Source organism: Salvelinus alpinus, chromosome 14 (assembly GCF_045679555.1).
Source record: "Salvelinus alpinus chromosome 14, SLU_Salpinus.1, whole genome shotgun sequence".
Classification (NCBI taxonomy): Eukaryota; Metazoa; Chordata; class Actinopteri; order Salmoniformes; family Salmonidae; genus Salvelinus; species Salvelinus alpinus.
Genome location: NC_092099.1, coordinates 20,106,227 through 20,122,270, shown reverse-complemented (window position 1 = coordinate 20,122,270; position 16,044 = coordinate 20,106,227). Strand labels below are relative to the sequence as shown.

Below are 16,044 nucleotides of genomic sequence, written 5' to 3'. Positions count from 1 at the left end.
ACCAACACTAAAACAAGCAACACACATAGGAACTATGGTCAGGACGTGACACAGCAAAAGGTGTGAATACTTACATAAATAAGGTATTTCTGTTTGCTAACATTTAAAGAAATCTGTTTCCATTTTGTCATTATAGGGTATTGTGTGTAGATTGATGAGGACAAATATTGAATTTTATGAGTTTTAGAATAAGGCTGTAACGTAACAAGATGTGGAAAAAGTTAAGGGGTTTTATACTTTCAGAAGGCACTGTATATTTCTTTATTCACGTGTGTATTTTTATCTGACTTAGTATTACTGCATTGTTGAGGAAGAGCTTGCAAGTAAGCATTTCACTGTTTGAAGTCTCAAGTTCTGTTGGTCATTTTGTAGACAGCAAATATGCCAGTGTTACCAAGTGTTGATTTTCCAGTGTAACACTTCTAGTGTTGATTCAGGAGTTCAATTAACAACAACAAAAATGAAATGAATACTTAGTGGTGTAAAGTAACCCCAGTGTTGGAGTTAATAATCAGTGTTGAGTGTGATTGTGTCCATTTTATTCTTTGGAGAGTAAAACATTCCCATCAAAACCATGTCCATCATCATCGTTTTGCCCAGCATGCTCTACTGTAGCTAGATTTTTTAGGATTGTATTTAATATCTGTGGTTTTGCATGGAGATTGATTAATTAATTAATCTTATGCAGCACAAAGATGAATAAAATGTTTATCTAAACTTCTAAACTAATCCAATCAGTTAGTTAGATGTGCCTGTTACTGAAATGATTGATCCAGTTTAAATGGTTTAGGTAGACTCCTTTGTCAATGTTCCTAACCCTGACAGTCATTCTGAATGCAGGTTGTGGGTGAATAAAAACTGTTGGATATCCTAACTCTGACTGGTTTCTAATAGGAATTACACATCACTTTGCAAGCCAGAAGAATGTGATTTGCAGTCCTGATGTGGGCTGTAAACCAGGAGGTTCCTAACACCACTGTGTTAGGGTAAAACTTGGTCATCAAAGCAAGGCCGTATGATATACAGTATGTAATGTATTGTCATAAAGAGATTAATTTCAATGATGGCATTTGCCTAAAGTATAAACTCACTTGAAGTCCACAGGACTGAACATGTACAGTATGAATTCAACAACCATGTCTCTAACAAATACAGTAATAGGTGGTAACTCTACAATTCACTTGAAAAGGCAAGGCACACTGGGTAATTATATTGAGGAATGGCTTAGTGGTGACCTGTGAGTGGAAGTGTTGTACCAGTTTTAGTAGGCTATTGTTATGTTTATTTAGTGTGAGTACGTCTCCTGCCAATTGTAAAGTCTTTATAAGCACTTGCATGTGGCAATAAAGACTATTATTGTAATGTCCTTAACCCAACACTGAGTGACCTTTTCAAGAGTTACGCAACTCTTCAAATCAAAATATATTTTTTGGGGTCACATACACTTGTTTAGCAGATGTTATTGCGGGTGTAGCGAAATGCTTGTGTAATGGTTAAAAATACTATATGAGGTATTATTGCATAACACCACTGGTGTAAACTATATACATTTCATAGTGTTAAAAATACTACACAGGGTGTTATTGCATAACAATGAAAGTGTTAATTCTCTAACACTGACAAAGGGTAACAGGGTCAGCACGAAGCACAGTGTTAATTTAACACTCAAAAGTGTGGACCAATATAGACTATAGTCTGTGTTGACTTAACACTAGAACATTTGCTGTGTAGAAACGGTCTCTGGTATCAGAACTCATGAGCCGATACCATCTACCCGACGGTAAGGGAGTGAACAGCTCGTGGTTGGGGTGTATGGGGTCCTTGATGATGCTGCGGTCCTTCCACAGGCACAGTTTTGAGTAGGTGTCCTGAATGGGTCGGAGCACGATCCCAGTTATGTACTGGGACACTGTTCACTAAATGTCTCCTGAGAACACCCACTCCTTTATCACCTTTATTTATGTGTGCAACGTTTTAAGCGTTTCAACCACCAATGAGTAAGAAATTGTTCTGAAAAGTAGTCATACCATTGGATGCTGTAGTCAGAGTCCTCCCCCTATTTTTCCGGAAGAGGAAGTACTCTGTTGCTGACGTTTAATGTTGCTGAGAATGATGATGGCGTCTACAGACCATTCTTTTCTGGACCTGACAGATAAAGAAACGCGTGAAAAGCTGTCACAGTGGGACCGGCGGACAGATGCCATGGCTCCCCTGACAGAGAAACAAACGGACTCTATTCTGGACATCCGAGCTGCCGCTGAAACACTCCCTATTCCCGCAGAGGTGAGTTGACAAGCTAGCTGCTAATGCTAATAACCTAGCTAACTAGGCTACCACCGATTTAGCAGTTAGTTGACAGGTGCAAAGATGCATTCCAGAAGGCAAATTGGTTGATTACATTGTAGGATTGTCAGGAGGGACTTGCTAAGGAGCATAACATTAGTTAGTGTCACAACTCAACCTAGCTAGCTGCCAGTTCAAATATATAGCTAGCTAGCAACCGTCTGCCACGTCGTTTGTTGAGTCTTAGTTAGTAGCCACTAGCCAGCTAGGCTAACGAGCTACTTTGCTAACAACTTGCCAGAGTTGATATGCTTGTTTGATGACTTCTGTGAGTAGGCTTAGCTAACTCTCACTAACATACCATACCATTAGTCATCGAATCATAACCTCATATCATTGTAACCTGTCAATCAAACCTGGTAAAGATAGCTCTAACTGTTTAATATTTTGAGATCTATGACAGTATTGATTGTGTCATGTGTTGGTTTAAACCGCATTTGCGTTCCCTATTCAGTTGCCCATTGAAGACTTGTGCAGCCTGACATCCCGCTCTTTACGGTCCCCATTTACGACAACTGTACCAGCTTCCACAGAAGATGTCCTGCTCAAGGGCTTTCAGATGCTTGATCTGGAGAATGAGAGGATAGAGACAGCACAACAGGTGTGTTGCTTTTCATTACACTTCAATGCTACCACTCTGGCTGTCATTACAAAAGCAGCCTAATAATTCTGATATTTTCTCCACAAATTGTCTTTTGACCAATCACATCAGCTCTTTTTCAGAGCTGATCCGATTAGTGAGAAAAGATACGAATTGGGCAGCCTGTATAAACGCAGCCTCTGAGGCACACACACGTACACACTGTCATTACATGCCCTTACTGTCTACTATTTTTCGTATCATATGATTGTTGCATGTGTTAGTTTGTTGTGTAGTAGTTAGCTATTTCAGTGTTCTTTGCGTTGCAGTTTTTCTCCTGGTTTTCAAAGCTACAGACACAAATGGATCAAGATGAAGGAGCTAAGCACAGGTGAACTTGGTGTTCATGTCTTTCCACTTGCTGATCTCTCAAATTGAAAGTAGATTTGTATACAGTGCATCCTAACCTGCATTAGATCTCTATCTCTGAGGAATTTACTGGAATGTTCCGTGTGTGTTACTCCTGCAGGAAAACCAGAGACCATCTCAATTGTTATCAGGAACAATGTGATGCTATTCTGAGTGACGTGAATGCTGCCCTTGAGCACCTGGACTCTCTGCAGAAGCAGTACCTGTTTGTGTCCAACAAGACAGGCACCCTCCATGAGGCTTGTGAACAGCTCCTTAAAGAACAGGTAGAGAACCATTTTAAATGTAGGCTGTGAGACTGTCAGCGGCACAAAAGGTACCAACAGATCATAGTAGTATGGACCTGTTTCCATTTGTAATGGAATGCAACATCGGACATGAAATGTCAGCCTGTTATCAAAATCATAGTTCCCTGCCAACATATACTTTTCTCTTTAACAGTCCGAACTGGTGGATCTGGCTGAGAGCATACAGCAGAAGCTTTCCTATTTCAATGAGTTGGAGAACCTCAACACAGTATGCTGGTTTTCTGATTAAACCTCTTATCCATCCTCCTTTGCTGTGACATTTGAAATCCTTGAGCAAATGTCTCTGAAGGGGAATCTTGTTCCTAACCCGAGCATTGCAAAAGGTCATCATCTCTCTCGCTCTGTCTTTGCAGAAATTAAACTCACCCACACTGTCTGTAAACAGTGAAGGATTTATACCAATGCTTTCAAAATTGGATGACTGTATAGAGTATGTTTCGTCCCATGTAAGTATATTTTCAGCTCACAATGGAAAGTGTCCGTATTCTACTGTAGAGCTGTCACTATATTGTGTTATGACTTACTTATTTCTGTTATTTTTCACCTACAGCCAAACTTTAAGGACTACCCGGTGTATCTGGCCAAGTTCAAACAATGTCTGTCTAAAGCTATGCACTTCATGAAGACTCACACTGTGAACACTATGCAGAATCTCACCAACCAGTTAACAAAAAGGGTAGGAAGAACTCCTCGGCCACTTTTATTATCGATTGTGACTTGGTACTGGTACACAATCAACTGTCTTCGCTCTTGAGGTGTATGTCTGATTAGAATATACTTTTCTTTCAGGATCCATTGGGTCTGGCTAACGCAGACAATGCCTTCACACTGTACTATGTCAAGTTCAGAGCAGCTGCACCCAAAGTCAGAGTTAGTATAATTACTTATTTTTTCTTTTGGAATTACCATCAACATTCGAAGCCACCCTTCTGTTGGTATGCAATTATGTGTTGTCTTTCTAGAGATTAATAATTGTGTGATTGTTCTTTCAGACACTGATTGAACAAATAGAGCAGAGGTCAGAGAGAATTCCTGAGTAAGTATGGGGCTCTTGTATGCTAAAACGCCATTATCAGGAGCACCTCACCTATGTAATGTTTTCTGTCATCTACGTATAATTATTTCCCACGTTCTGGCATCTCCAGGTACCACCAGCTGTTAGAGGAGATCCACCAGTGCTACTTGGACCAGAGAGAGCAGCTCCTCAGCCCCAGCATCACATCCACCATCACAGACCTGACCAGTCAAAACAACAAGGACCACTGTGCATTAGTAAGACCACATATATATATTTTTTTACTAGAATCCATTCACTTTTGATTATCTGAGAAGCCTTCAACATGGTTTGCCAGTGCCGATTCTGTCTGTCCTGTGTTCTCCTCCCAGGTGCGTAGTGGCTGTGCCTTCATGGTTCACGTCTGTCAGGATGAGCACCAGCTCTACAATGAGTTCTTCTCCAAACCCACGACCAGACTAGAGTAAGTAGCCATCCCCTAGTGCTGGTATAGGAGTGAGTAAGAAGCATGTACAGTTTGTCCTACAACACATTCTGCATATGTTTGTCAAGGAGGCGGGGCTATTTCCTGGTTGGTTAGTATTCACCATAGTATCTGCTGAAGCTCATGACACCTCTATTGTTATATTGCTGACTTCAGGTTTTCATTAACTGAATTTGCTGAGGGCAGCCATGCAATTCAACACAGTGTCATGTAAATGTATCTAACCTTCCAGTGGGCTGCAGAAGAAGCTGTGTCTGTAACTGAGAAGCAAAGAGCCCTGCCCATTCTACTTCAGTATATGTACAGGGTGTTTGTCTTGAAGGCAAGGCTCACATGAATGGCTATTTCCTGGTCAGTATTCTCAATAGTATCTGCTACAGCATGTGATGGCTCTACTGTAGTAATTGCTAACTTAGGCATTCATTATCTAAAACGGCAGCTTTACAATTCAACACAGTGAGACGCAAATCATTATCTAGCTTTCTCATATACTAGCTAGTGTTTCTCGCTTGGAGCAACAAATACACTTCCAACATATTATTTCAAGAGGACGACTCAAATATGACCTTTACATTGCAGTGAGTTAACAAACTGAGCCTTGTGCTTGCTAGTCTGACATGTGAATGGGAATAATGGAGCTTGTCGTCGGGTTTACCCCTCTAGTGAGCTGCTGGAGAAGCTGTGTCTGTCGCTTTACGACGTCCTGCGGCCACTCATCATCCACGTTATCCACCTGGAGACCCTGTCAGAGCTCTGTGGCATCCTCAAGAATGAGATGCTGGAGGACCACGTCCACAACAACGGTACTGTTGTTCACAATACAAAGGACCTACTCTGGTTACTCTAACGATCCGGTACAGTTAACTCTTTGTAGGAAATATGCACTTCTATGTTACATTTACCAGAACATCTTACCATACAAGATGGCAATATACAGTGAGCTCCAAAGTATTGGAACAGTGACAAATGTAGTTGTTTTGACTCTGTACTCCAGCACTTTGGATTTGAAATGATACACTGACTATGTTTGTAGCTGGTCAGTTGGGGGCCTTTGACGCGGTGGTGAAACAGATGCTGGAGGATGTCCAGGAGAGGCTGGTCTACAGGACACACATCTACATCCAGACTGACATCATCGGATACAACCCCGCCCCTGGGGACCTGGCCTATCCTGAGAAACTGGAGATGATGGAGGTGGGTCTGTCTGATGTGGCTGTTTTCAGTGAGTCACCCCTAGATACAAATGTAAGGTACAGTGCCTTGCAAAGGTATTCATCCTCCTTGACGTTTTTCCTTTTTTGTTGCTTTACAACCTGTCATTTAAATAGATTTTTATTTGGATTTCATGTAATGGACATACACAAAATAATACAAATTGGTGAAGTGAAAATAACAAAACGGAAAAGTGGTTTGTGTATATTTATTCACCCCTTTTGCTATGAAGGCCCTAAATAAGATCTGGTGCAACCAATTACCTTCAGAAGTCACATAATTAGTTAAATAAAGTCGACATGTGTGCAATCTAAGTGTCACATGATCTCAGTATATATACACCTGTTCTGCAAGGCCCCAGAGTCTGCAACACCACTAAGCAAGGGGCACCACCAAGCAAGCGGCACCATGAAGACCAAGGAGCTCTCCAAACAGGTCAGGGACAAATTTGTGGAGAAATACAGATCAGGGTTGGGTTATAAAAAGAGATTGGAGTATCTGAGATTGGAGTATCTGTCCATAGGACCACTTTAAGCCATACACTCCACAGAGCTGGACTTTATGGAAGAGTGGCCAGAAAAAAAGCCAGTGCTTAAAGAAAAAAATAAGCAAACGCGTTTGGTGTTCGCCAAAAGGCATGTGGGAGAATCCCCAAACATATGGAAGAAGGTACTCTGGTCAGATGAGACTAAAATTGAGCTTTTTGGCCATCAAGGAAAACACTATGTCTGGCGCAAACCCAACACCTCACATCACCCCAAGAACACCATCCCCACAGTGAAGCATGGTGGTGTCAGCATCATGCTGTGGGGATGTTTTTTATCGGCAGAGACCAAGAAACTGGTCAGAATTGAAGGAATGATGGATGATGCTAAATACAGGGAAATTCTTGAGGGGAAACCTGACAATGACACTAAGCATACTGTTAAAGCATCATTTGGCCGTGATATCATAAGGTGAATGCACCAATTTGTAAGTCGCTCTGGATAAGAGCGTCTGCTAAATGACTTAAATGTAAATGTAAATGTAAATTTGAGTGGTTTAAGGGGAAACATTTAAATGTCTTGGAATGGCCTAGTCAAATCCCAGACCTCAATCCAATTGAGAATCTGTGGTATGACTTAAAGATTGCGGTACACCAGTGGAACCCATCCAACTTGAAGGAGCTGGAGCAGTTTTGCCTTGAAGAATGGGCAAAAATCCCAGTGGTTAGATGTGTCAAGCTTATAGAGACATACCCCAAGAGACTTACAGCTGTAATTGCTGCAAAAGGTGGCTCTACAAATTATTGACTTGCAGGGGGGGGGGGGGGGGAGGGGGGGTAAAATAGTTATGCATGCTCAAATTTTCTTTTTTTTGTGGCTTATTTCATGTTTTTTTCACAATAAAACATATTTTGCATCTTCAAAGTGGTATGCATGTTGTGTAAATCAAATGATACAAACCCCTCAAAACATTTATTTTGATTCCAGGGGGTAAGGCAACAAAATACGAAAAATGCCAAGGGGGTGAATAGTTTCGCAAGCCACTGTACATTTGTTTCCCCTCTGTAATTGGAATATTGACGAGTTAAACAGTTAAGTGTTCCCTTTCTGTAATACACATGATTTCCAGTGTTCTGTTTGTGCAATGTTTTGTTGATTGTAATTGACGCCAGACTGGAGGTACAAGGACGGGCCACTTGATTATTATTGTATTATGTGATTCTGTAGCAGCTCATAGTCACTGCATTTAGTTTTGTCTTCCTACAAGCCTCTGGGGTTGGTGTTTACAGAACACTTGGTGCTGTCTGATTTAAAATATAAAGGGCTTGTCTCTAAGAGGCCAGCTAGACATTACATTTTTCTCAGCTTCTGTGCTGTTGCAACTTGTAATTAACCCGATTGATTTATGATTGACTTTATCTGCGGCTGCTCTTCACTTTTCACCCCCCCCCCCCCCCCCCCTAATGGTTAAGATTTGGTGAAGGTGTGCTGATCCTAGATCTGTGCCTACGGGCAAGTTCTACCTGCAGCTGTCTTCGATACAACATAAAGGCAGTTTGTAATCCATCTCTCTCTTTCTCGCTCGTGGGGTTACAGAAAATTGCCCAGAGCCTGAAGGAAGAGCAGATGAAGCTAATGGCCCAGGAGTCGTCATTCTCAGACGTGCAGCTTGAAGATCCAAATGACAGGAGAGCCAGTAACGCAAGTCAGTGTTTACAAATGAGTGTAAAGGGATATCTTATCTTTATATGTTGTGAATAGTGCATTCTGTTCATCAATCAAATGTATTTATAAAGCCCTTCTTACATCAGCTGATGTCACAAAGTGCTGTACAGAAACCCAGCCTAAAACCCCAAACGGCAAGCAATGCAAGTGTAGAAGCATAAGTCTTACTGTTGTACCTTTCTGCCCTCCTCTCTTTTCCTTACATACAGGTAGTATAGACTCGTCCCGCTTGCAGCCATCCATCTCTCCCGCTGACCTGCATGGCATGTGGTACCCCACAGTCAGACGGACGCTGGTCTGCTTGTCCAAGCTCTATAGGTGCATAGATGTGAGTGCTTGGATTATCTGGCATTTTGCATGTTTACTCTTCGATGTATGAGAGCATATGAGATATAGTCATATGAATGAATTGTGAGCCTAGTCCATTTCATGATGCTATTTGACCTTTCCTCTTGATCTCTTTAATCTACCATCCACCATGTTGTCCCTGTGTTGATGCATTGAATTTCTTGGCCCTCCAGAGAGCAGTCTTCCAGGGCTTATCGCAAGAGGCCTTGTCTGCCTGCATCCACTCCCTGCTCAAAGCGTCCGATGTCATCCTGAAGAACAAGGTTGGTGCCGATTCTTTTTATTTTATTTATTTTATTTTTGGGTTGGCGCAGTGCATGTGATGTGTTGTATTATACATTTCTGCCTGTATACGGTGTAATTGAGAAATACAACTGTAGCTTTACGATTAGCATGTTATTCGTTTTTTCCTCTATAAATGGCTCAATACTAGTTTTGTTTTTGGAACAAGGTTACATTTGGATTATTCAGATGTTATATTTAGCGCTATGACTTCATCTTGTCCAGACGCAGGTAGACGGTCAGCTGTTTCTGATCAAACACCTGCTGATCATGAGGGAACAGATCGCTCCCTTCCACACAGACTTTGCCATCAAGGAGATCTCTCTGGACCTGAAGAGAACCAGAGGTGAGGAGGGAGAGATTAGGCCAGCGGATGTATGTTCTGGCTCCATAAAACCTGTCATTATATTGTCATTATCAGTGGGGTTTGCCCATTGTGTCCATCAAATGCACATATGACTATTATAATAGTGGTAATAACTTGAGATACTGTATAACTTGTAGCTTTTGGTAGAAGTGTTCCTGTTTTAGCACTCATTTCAGCCATCGTATTTCATTTGTAACACTAGAGGGCACTCTAATCCTTCTTCAGCAAGATTAATCTTCTTTTTTTTGTCTCAAATCAGATGCTGCCTTCAAAATGATGAACCCAAAATCTGTCCCTGGTTTCTTCAGACTCAACAGCCACAACGCTATCCTAGAATTTCTATTGGAGGTAAAGTTTTTGATTTGGTTTAAATATAGAATACATATACAGTGCCTTACAATGGTGTTCAGACCGCTTGGCTTTCTTCACATTTTGTGTTACAAAGTGAGATCAAATGTATTGGTCCTTTTTCCCCAAAAATCTATACAAAATATTCTAATGTCAAAGTGGAGAGAGAAAAAATAAAAGATTACTAGAAATTAAATAACTAAAATATAGTCGTTGCATAAGTATTCAGCACCCTGAGGCGATACATGTTAGAAACACTTTTGGCATCAATTACAGCGGAGTCTTATTGTGAGCTTTGCACACCTGGATTGTGCAATATTTTCCCAGTATTCCTTTCAAAATTCTTCAAGCTCTGTCAAAATGTTGGATCATGGCTAGATGGCAATTTTGGAGTCTTGCCATAGATTTTCAAGCTGATTTAAGTCAAAACTGTAACGTGGACATTCAGGAACATTCACAGTCTTCTTGGTAAGCAACTCCAGTGTAGATTTGGCCTTGTGTTATAGGCTATTGCCCCGCTGAAAAGTAATTTACTCTCCCTGTCTCTGGTGTAAAGCAGACTGAAGCAGGTTTTGCTCTAGGATTTTGCCTGTGCTTAGCTCCATCCAGTTTCTTTTTATCCTGAAAAACTCCCCAGTATTTGCCAATGTCAAGCATACCCATACCATGATGCAGCCACCACCATGCTTGAAAATAAGGATACAGTTACTCAGTGATGTGTTGGAATTGCTCCAAACATAAGGCTTTGCATTTAGGCCAAAAAGTGTGTTCATTTCCTGTCTTTTTTGTTTTGATGGTGCAGTTTTACTTTAGTTTTGTAATAGTTTTATTCTATATATTTGTATTCTTTTCACTCTGTCATTGAGGCCATTAGTGTGGAGTCACTACAAAGTTGTTGATCCATGTTTAGTTTTCTACCATCACTGACATGAACTTTGAAGCAGTTTTAAAATCATCAATAGCCTCATGGTAACATCCTTGAGCAGTTTCATTCCTGTCCTGCAGCTCAGTTCAGAAGATTGACTTTCTTTGATGTGTCTGGGTGGTTTAATATATAATCCACAGCATAATTATTAACTTGACCATGCTTATGATTTGTTATTGCTACCGATCTACCAACCACTGACCTTCTTTATGAGGCTTTTGAAATGCTCCCTGGTCGTTGTAGTTGAATCTATGCTTGAAATGCAATACTTGACTGAGAGACCTAAAGATATATGTATGGGGACAGAGGAAGGGTTAGGCAATAAAAAAATTCTACCCCTAATATTTCACACAGTGAGTCCATGTGATTTGTTGAACCAAATGTTGCTCGTAAAATAATTTTATGCTTGCTGAAAGAAAAGGGCTGAACACTTATGCAACGACTATTTTAGTTATGAATTTTTTTCATCTTAAGAATTCAAAATAAATATTCTTCCACTTAGACCTCAGAGTATTTTGTGTAAATTGTTGACAAAAAATGACATCGATTTTAATCCCACTTTGTAAAACAGTATAAGGTTAAGAAATCCAAAAACTCCTGGTCCTATCCCTATGTCAGGAAAACCTGGCAGTATATGTCATTTTTCATCTATACTACCACTTACTAGTTACTAACCCCTCTCTCTCTCTGTTGGACCTTAGGGATCACCGGAGATAAAGGAGCACTACATAGATTCGAAGAAGGACGTGGACCGTCATCTGAAGTTTAGCTGTGAGCAGTTCATCCAGCAGCAGACTCACCTCTTTGTTGGGAATCTGGAGGAGTTTCTCACCAAGGTAACGTGTCAGTCTGACAGAGAGGAGAGGCAGACCGATAGCCTGGGGCTCAGACTTCAAAAACATGACCTTGGACTTTCTCTTTTCTTTTTCTGGTAATTCACTGACTACTGACTGAGGGTCATGATTTTGTGCAGTAAAACTGAAAGATAAAGGGCTATTCAAAGGTGAATCTTATTCTACTGGAATCTAGGCCTTTTCAAATGTGATGGGTTTCGTTTTAAAACATTGTGACCTTCTGTTCTGAATCTACTCAGTGCCTATCATCCATGGTCTTTCTCATACAGTATTAAAAGTCATACAGTCTTAAAGTGGTTATAATGAATTGGACTTACAGGTAACTGCCAAATTAAAGGAAATGCCAACATAAAGTGTCTTAATAGGGTGTTGGGCCAGAACAGCTTCAGTGTGCCTTGTCATAGATTCTACAAAGTGTCTGGAACTCTATTGCAGGGATGTGACACCATTCTTCCACAAGAAATTCCAGAATTTGGTCCAGAATCTCCCATAACTGTTGGGTTGAGATCTGGTGACTTACACACACCCTTTAAACCCCTTGAGCTATTTTGAGATCCCTCTTTCAAATTCACTGAGATCTCTTCTTCCAGCCATGGTTGCCAAAATTATGGGCTACTTTTTTTTCTTTCTTTTTTTCTTTTTTTATACATGACCCTAAGCATGATGAGATGTTAATTGCTTAATTAATTCAGGATCCACACCTGTGTGAAAGCACCTACTTTACTTTTGTGTCCCTCATTTACTCAAGTGTTTCTTTTTATTTTGGCAGGTACCTGTATATAGCACTTTCAGCAAATGCCTTCCTCAATCTAGAATAGGACTTATAGTCAAGTCTAACTCACGTTGTCCTTCACTGAGGAAGATGGGAACTTGTCTTGTGTTGTTTCAGGTGTCCGCTCTGAAAACCATGGCGATCCAAGGAGGTCCCACGTACAACCTCTCCCAACAACCTTGGGCACAGCCAGGTAAGAAACCGTATCATCATATTTCAGTGAAACCTCTAAATCATATGGTGGAATGAAGGCTTGGAACTGAGAAATGACTCACGCTCTCTCTCTCTACCCTTTTTAGCCAAGATCAACGACATAGTGATGGCTACCTACAGGGTGATGAAGAGCAAGCTGCCAAGCACGTTACAGAGCATGTCCTTGTACCTGGCCAACAGAGACACAGAGTTTATCCTTTTCAAGCCTGTCCGGGTGGGTGTCTGTTAGACAGTGGAGTTTAATCTCTCCTCCTTTAGCCAACCCTGTACTAGCCTGGTCCCAGATATGTTTCTGCTGTCTTGCCAAAGTACAAATTAACAGATCTTGGGCCAGGCTAACCCTGTAGCGTAACAGGAGCTCATAGGGGTTTTTAGTACACACCTACATAACAAATAGAATATTTTCAGCAGGTGCTCAGGCTGAGCAATTTGTAGATACTTTTTTTTTAAGCCTTGTTCCTGCTTATTAAAAATGAATAATTATTCAGTAATTATCATGGCTCTTTGTGCACAGCTAGGTGCTAATCTACAGTAAGTGAATCTAAGTGCACAATAACACCGTTGACATGGCAACTGGGATACAAAGGGGACCAGCGAGGGGATAATTTCTCTCCAGCAGCTCTCTGACTAACCTGCTGTTTTCTCCCACAGAACAACATCCAGCAGGTGTTCCAGAGACTGCACGCCTTGCTTCAGGAGGAATACAGTGGAGAGGACCTTCAGATCATCGCTTGCCCTTCTATGGAACAGGTAAGGCTGGTACTAGCTACACTTACAAAATCGTAACCAAGGGCAAGGTATTACAAGGTTTTACAATCTCTTCCTGAAAATGGCTGTTCGATCTCAAGATCTTTTTTCAAGTGTATTTATTCAACCTTGGTTTATTCAGCTTTTCACTGTGTGTAGTGGTGTCTGAAGCGACATTCAAAGTCATGCTGGATGTTTTTAGTGGAGTGAGTCCTCGCTCTCTCTCTTCTTCAGATTAACCTGCTGTTGTCTGTGAATAAGTAACCTGAAGGCCTGGTCAGCAGAGCTCTGTCTGGTCTGGACAGAAGGGTGGACAGGAGAGTTAATCCAGCCCTGACCTAGCCAGACCTGGAGCTTGTGGAGCAAAAGTCTAGGAGAAGGACTGTGCTAGTCTTTGGCCCTCGACCTGCAAAGATCCTACACAAGGCCAAAGATACCCCAAACACAGACACAACCAACAGCTTCCGAGCATGTTGTGGTCTAGTTAGGCATTCAATCACTCAGTTGGTAGGATCAGGTGAAATGAAGACTTTCTTTTTGGTACTGATCTTGAATCAATTTGTTCAACTAAAATTTAAAGGTGTTGGGCTTACTTTTTTATGTGGGAGAGATCCACACAGACTAGGGTTATTGGCTATATCAACTGTATTTCTCTTATCATAATAAAACATTTCTGAGTCAAGATAAGTTGGCACATTTAGTGAGCGTAGCAAATGGGAAACAAGGGTGAATGTTGAGCGGCTGGAATAAGGACACTCTAACCAGGCTAATAGAGGAGATAGAACTTTATTCATTAGTCGGGTAGCTAATGAGCGACGAGCAGCCGCCACGTTTATGCTTCATGGATTAAGAGACGGAATGAAAAGAAAACATGCTGCACGATATGTAACATCTCTACGCCTTTCTCTATGAACATGGAGATCTCTGGTCTATGACAGCCTGTGCTGCAGGGCTCTCAGGTTTTAACACTGCTCCCTTGGTCTGTTTTTAATAAAGGAACCCTTCTGTTTTACTGTGTCAGTGGTTTCCAAATGGTAGTTCTTCCTCCTGCTCTCTCCATTGATGTTTCAACTTGTTGCATACATGTTTTTTTTTTAAAGTACCCTGAGAACTTGTTTAATTTTCTTTTTTTTACCTTTTCTTTTGTATTTGGGATGCTTGAACTTCTCTATAACTTGGTGTTAATGGACCTTTGTCGAGAGCAGTTTTGCACTGTAAAGGAATGGAGAAGTCAGTGGTCTTACTCAGAAATGTAATATATTATGGATATATTTGCCTAATGCTACTCCCACATTCAATGAATTACAAAGTTAATGTAAACTTTAACTGCAGCTTTTTCTTTGACATCCTCTGTATAGAAGTGTGTGTGTGTATAGTGTAACTACTGTATTTATCCATGAACAATCTGATTAAAAATGATGACAAATTAGTATATCTGCTGTCCTTGTCTCATTGTTCACACTATACATAAGCACTATTGTCTCATTGTGCAGTTTTTGAGACTAGATAAGTTGCTGTATCCAATTTAATGAAAAATGAATTATTTGGCTTTGGTAGCTATCTGAACTCTCTTCTTGACTGAGTGGTGCTTGTCCAGAGGTGTCTTCAGTCTCTCCATTTGAGAGACCAGGCTATATTGGGGCGTGACTTTCTGTGGACTTGGGGCCTGCTGGTAGGTGATATAGCCCTGGATCTTCTGCAGAAGGTTGTAGATCTCTGCACTCTTCATGTGGAGGTGTCTCTGGTCCAGGTCTGGCCCAGGCAACATCAGGCTCTTCAAGTGCTCCAGCTGGGGAAAAGCAAAGTGATCAGCTCTGATATGAGTGGGTTTTAATAGAAAGCTGTGGAAGGATGTGACACCTGTGATCAACTTCAGTGCTCATTATAAAGCATGGTATTCTCCTGTGCTTCTCGCATGATTAGAGTAATATACGCCACGCACCTGGTGTCTTTATTGAATCTGTAGTTGACAATGTCAGTGTCTCTCACCTTGAGTTTGGCACCGACGTTGAACCTCACACTGCTCTTGCGAGAGGTGAAGGTGAGGTAGATGCAGTCCTGGGTCTGGATGCGGAGGCTGATGTTGGGGCTGAGGGTCAGACAGATGGGCTGGAAGGGAGGGGCGTGGACATGGGGCTCGTGGTCCAGCCAACTCCAGCGCCTCCTCATAGCCCCGGTGTCACTGCAGCAGGAGCCTCCCAGCTGGGTCAGGTTCACCCTGCCAAACAAGCAAAAAAAACACACAAACGTACAGTTATGAATATAACTACTGAACGAGGGATAACATACTATGGGGAGTCAACGACCAACCATATTCACCTGAAGAAAACACCCAACGGGCCAATGGAGCTCACCCTCGGAAGCCCCGCCTTCCTGGCTATAATGCCGGGCTCGCATGAATTTCATCAACCCTCTGACGTCATGGGGCCAAAATATGTTATACTGCGTTCCCTCCTTCAGGGAACAGTAGTTATATTCATAACTGTAAGTTCCCTTTGAGTCGGTCACTTGGTATAACATACAATGGGGACATACAATCACGTCCAAAGCCAGCCCAGAGGGTACCAAACTAGGAGGCCCATGGCAGCCCACGTACACACAGGTTCC

General features: G+C 41.5%; 1 protein-coding gene across 1 annotated transcript; it reads left to right on the top strand.

Annotated features, from left to right (window-relative positions):
* Positions 1-2,084: 2,084 nt before the first annotated feature.
* Positions 2,085-14,526, top strand: cog3 (component of oligomeric golgi complex 3). Its single transcript, XM_071340746.1, has 23 exons — positions 2,085-2,283; positions 2,798-2,944; positions 3,253-3,314; positions 3,453-3,618; positions 3,794-3,868; positions 4,014-4,106; positions 4,211-4,336; positions 4,450-4,530; positions 4,653-4,696; positions 4,806-4,932; positions 5,047-5,138; positions 5,823-5,962; positions 6,193-6,353; positions 8,453-8,561; positions 8,791-8,909; positions 9,103-9,192; positions 9,437-9,557; positions 9,838-9,926; positions 11,553-11,687; positions 12,595-12,670; positions 12,777-12,904; positions 13,342-13,440; positions 13,672-14,526. The coding sequence occupies exons 1-23, from the start codon at positions 2,098-2,100 to the stop codon at positions 13,699-13,701; spliced, it is 2,496 nt and encodes an 831-aa protein (XP_071196847.1). The 5' UTR covers positions 2,085-2,097; the 3' UTR covers positions 13,702-14,526.
* Positions 14,527-16,044: the final 1,518 nt, after the last annotated feature.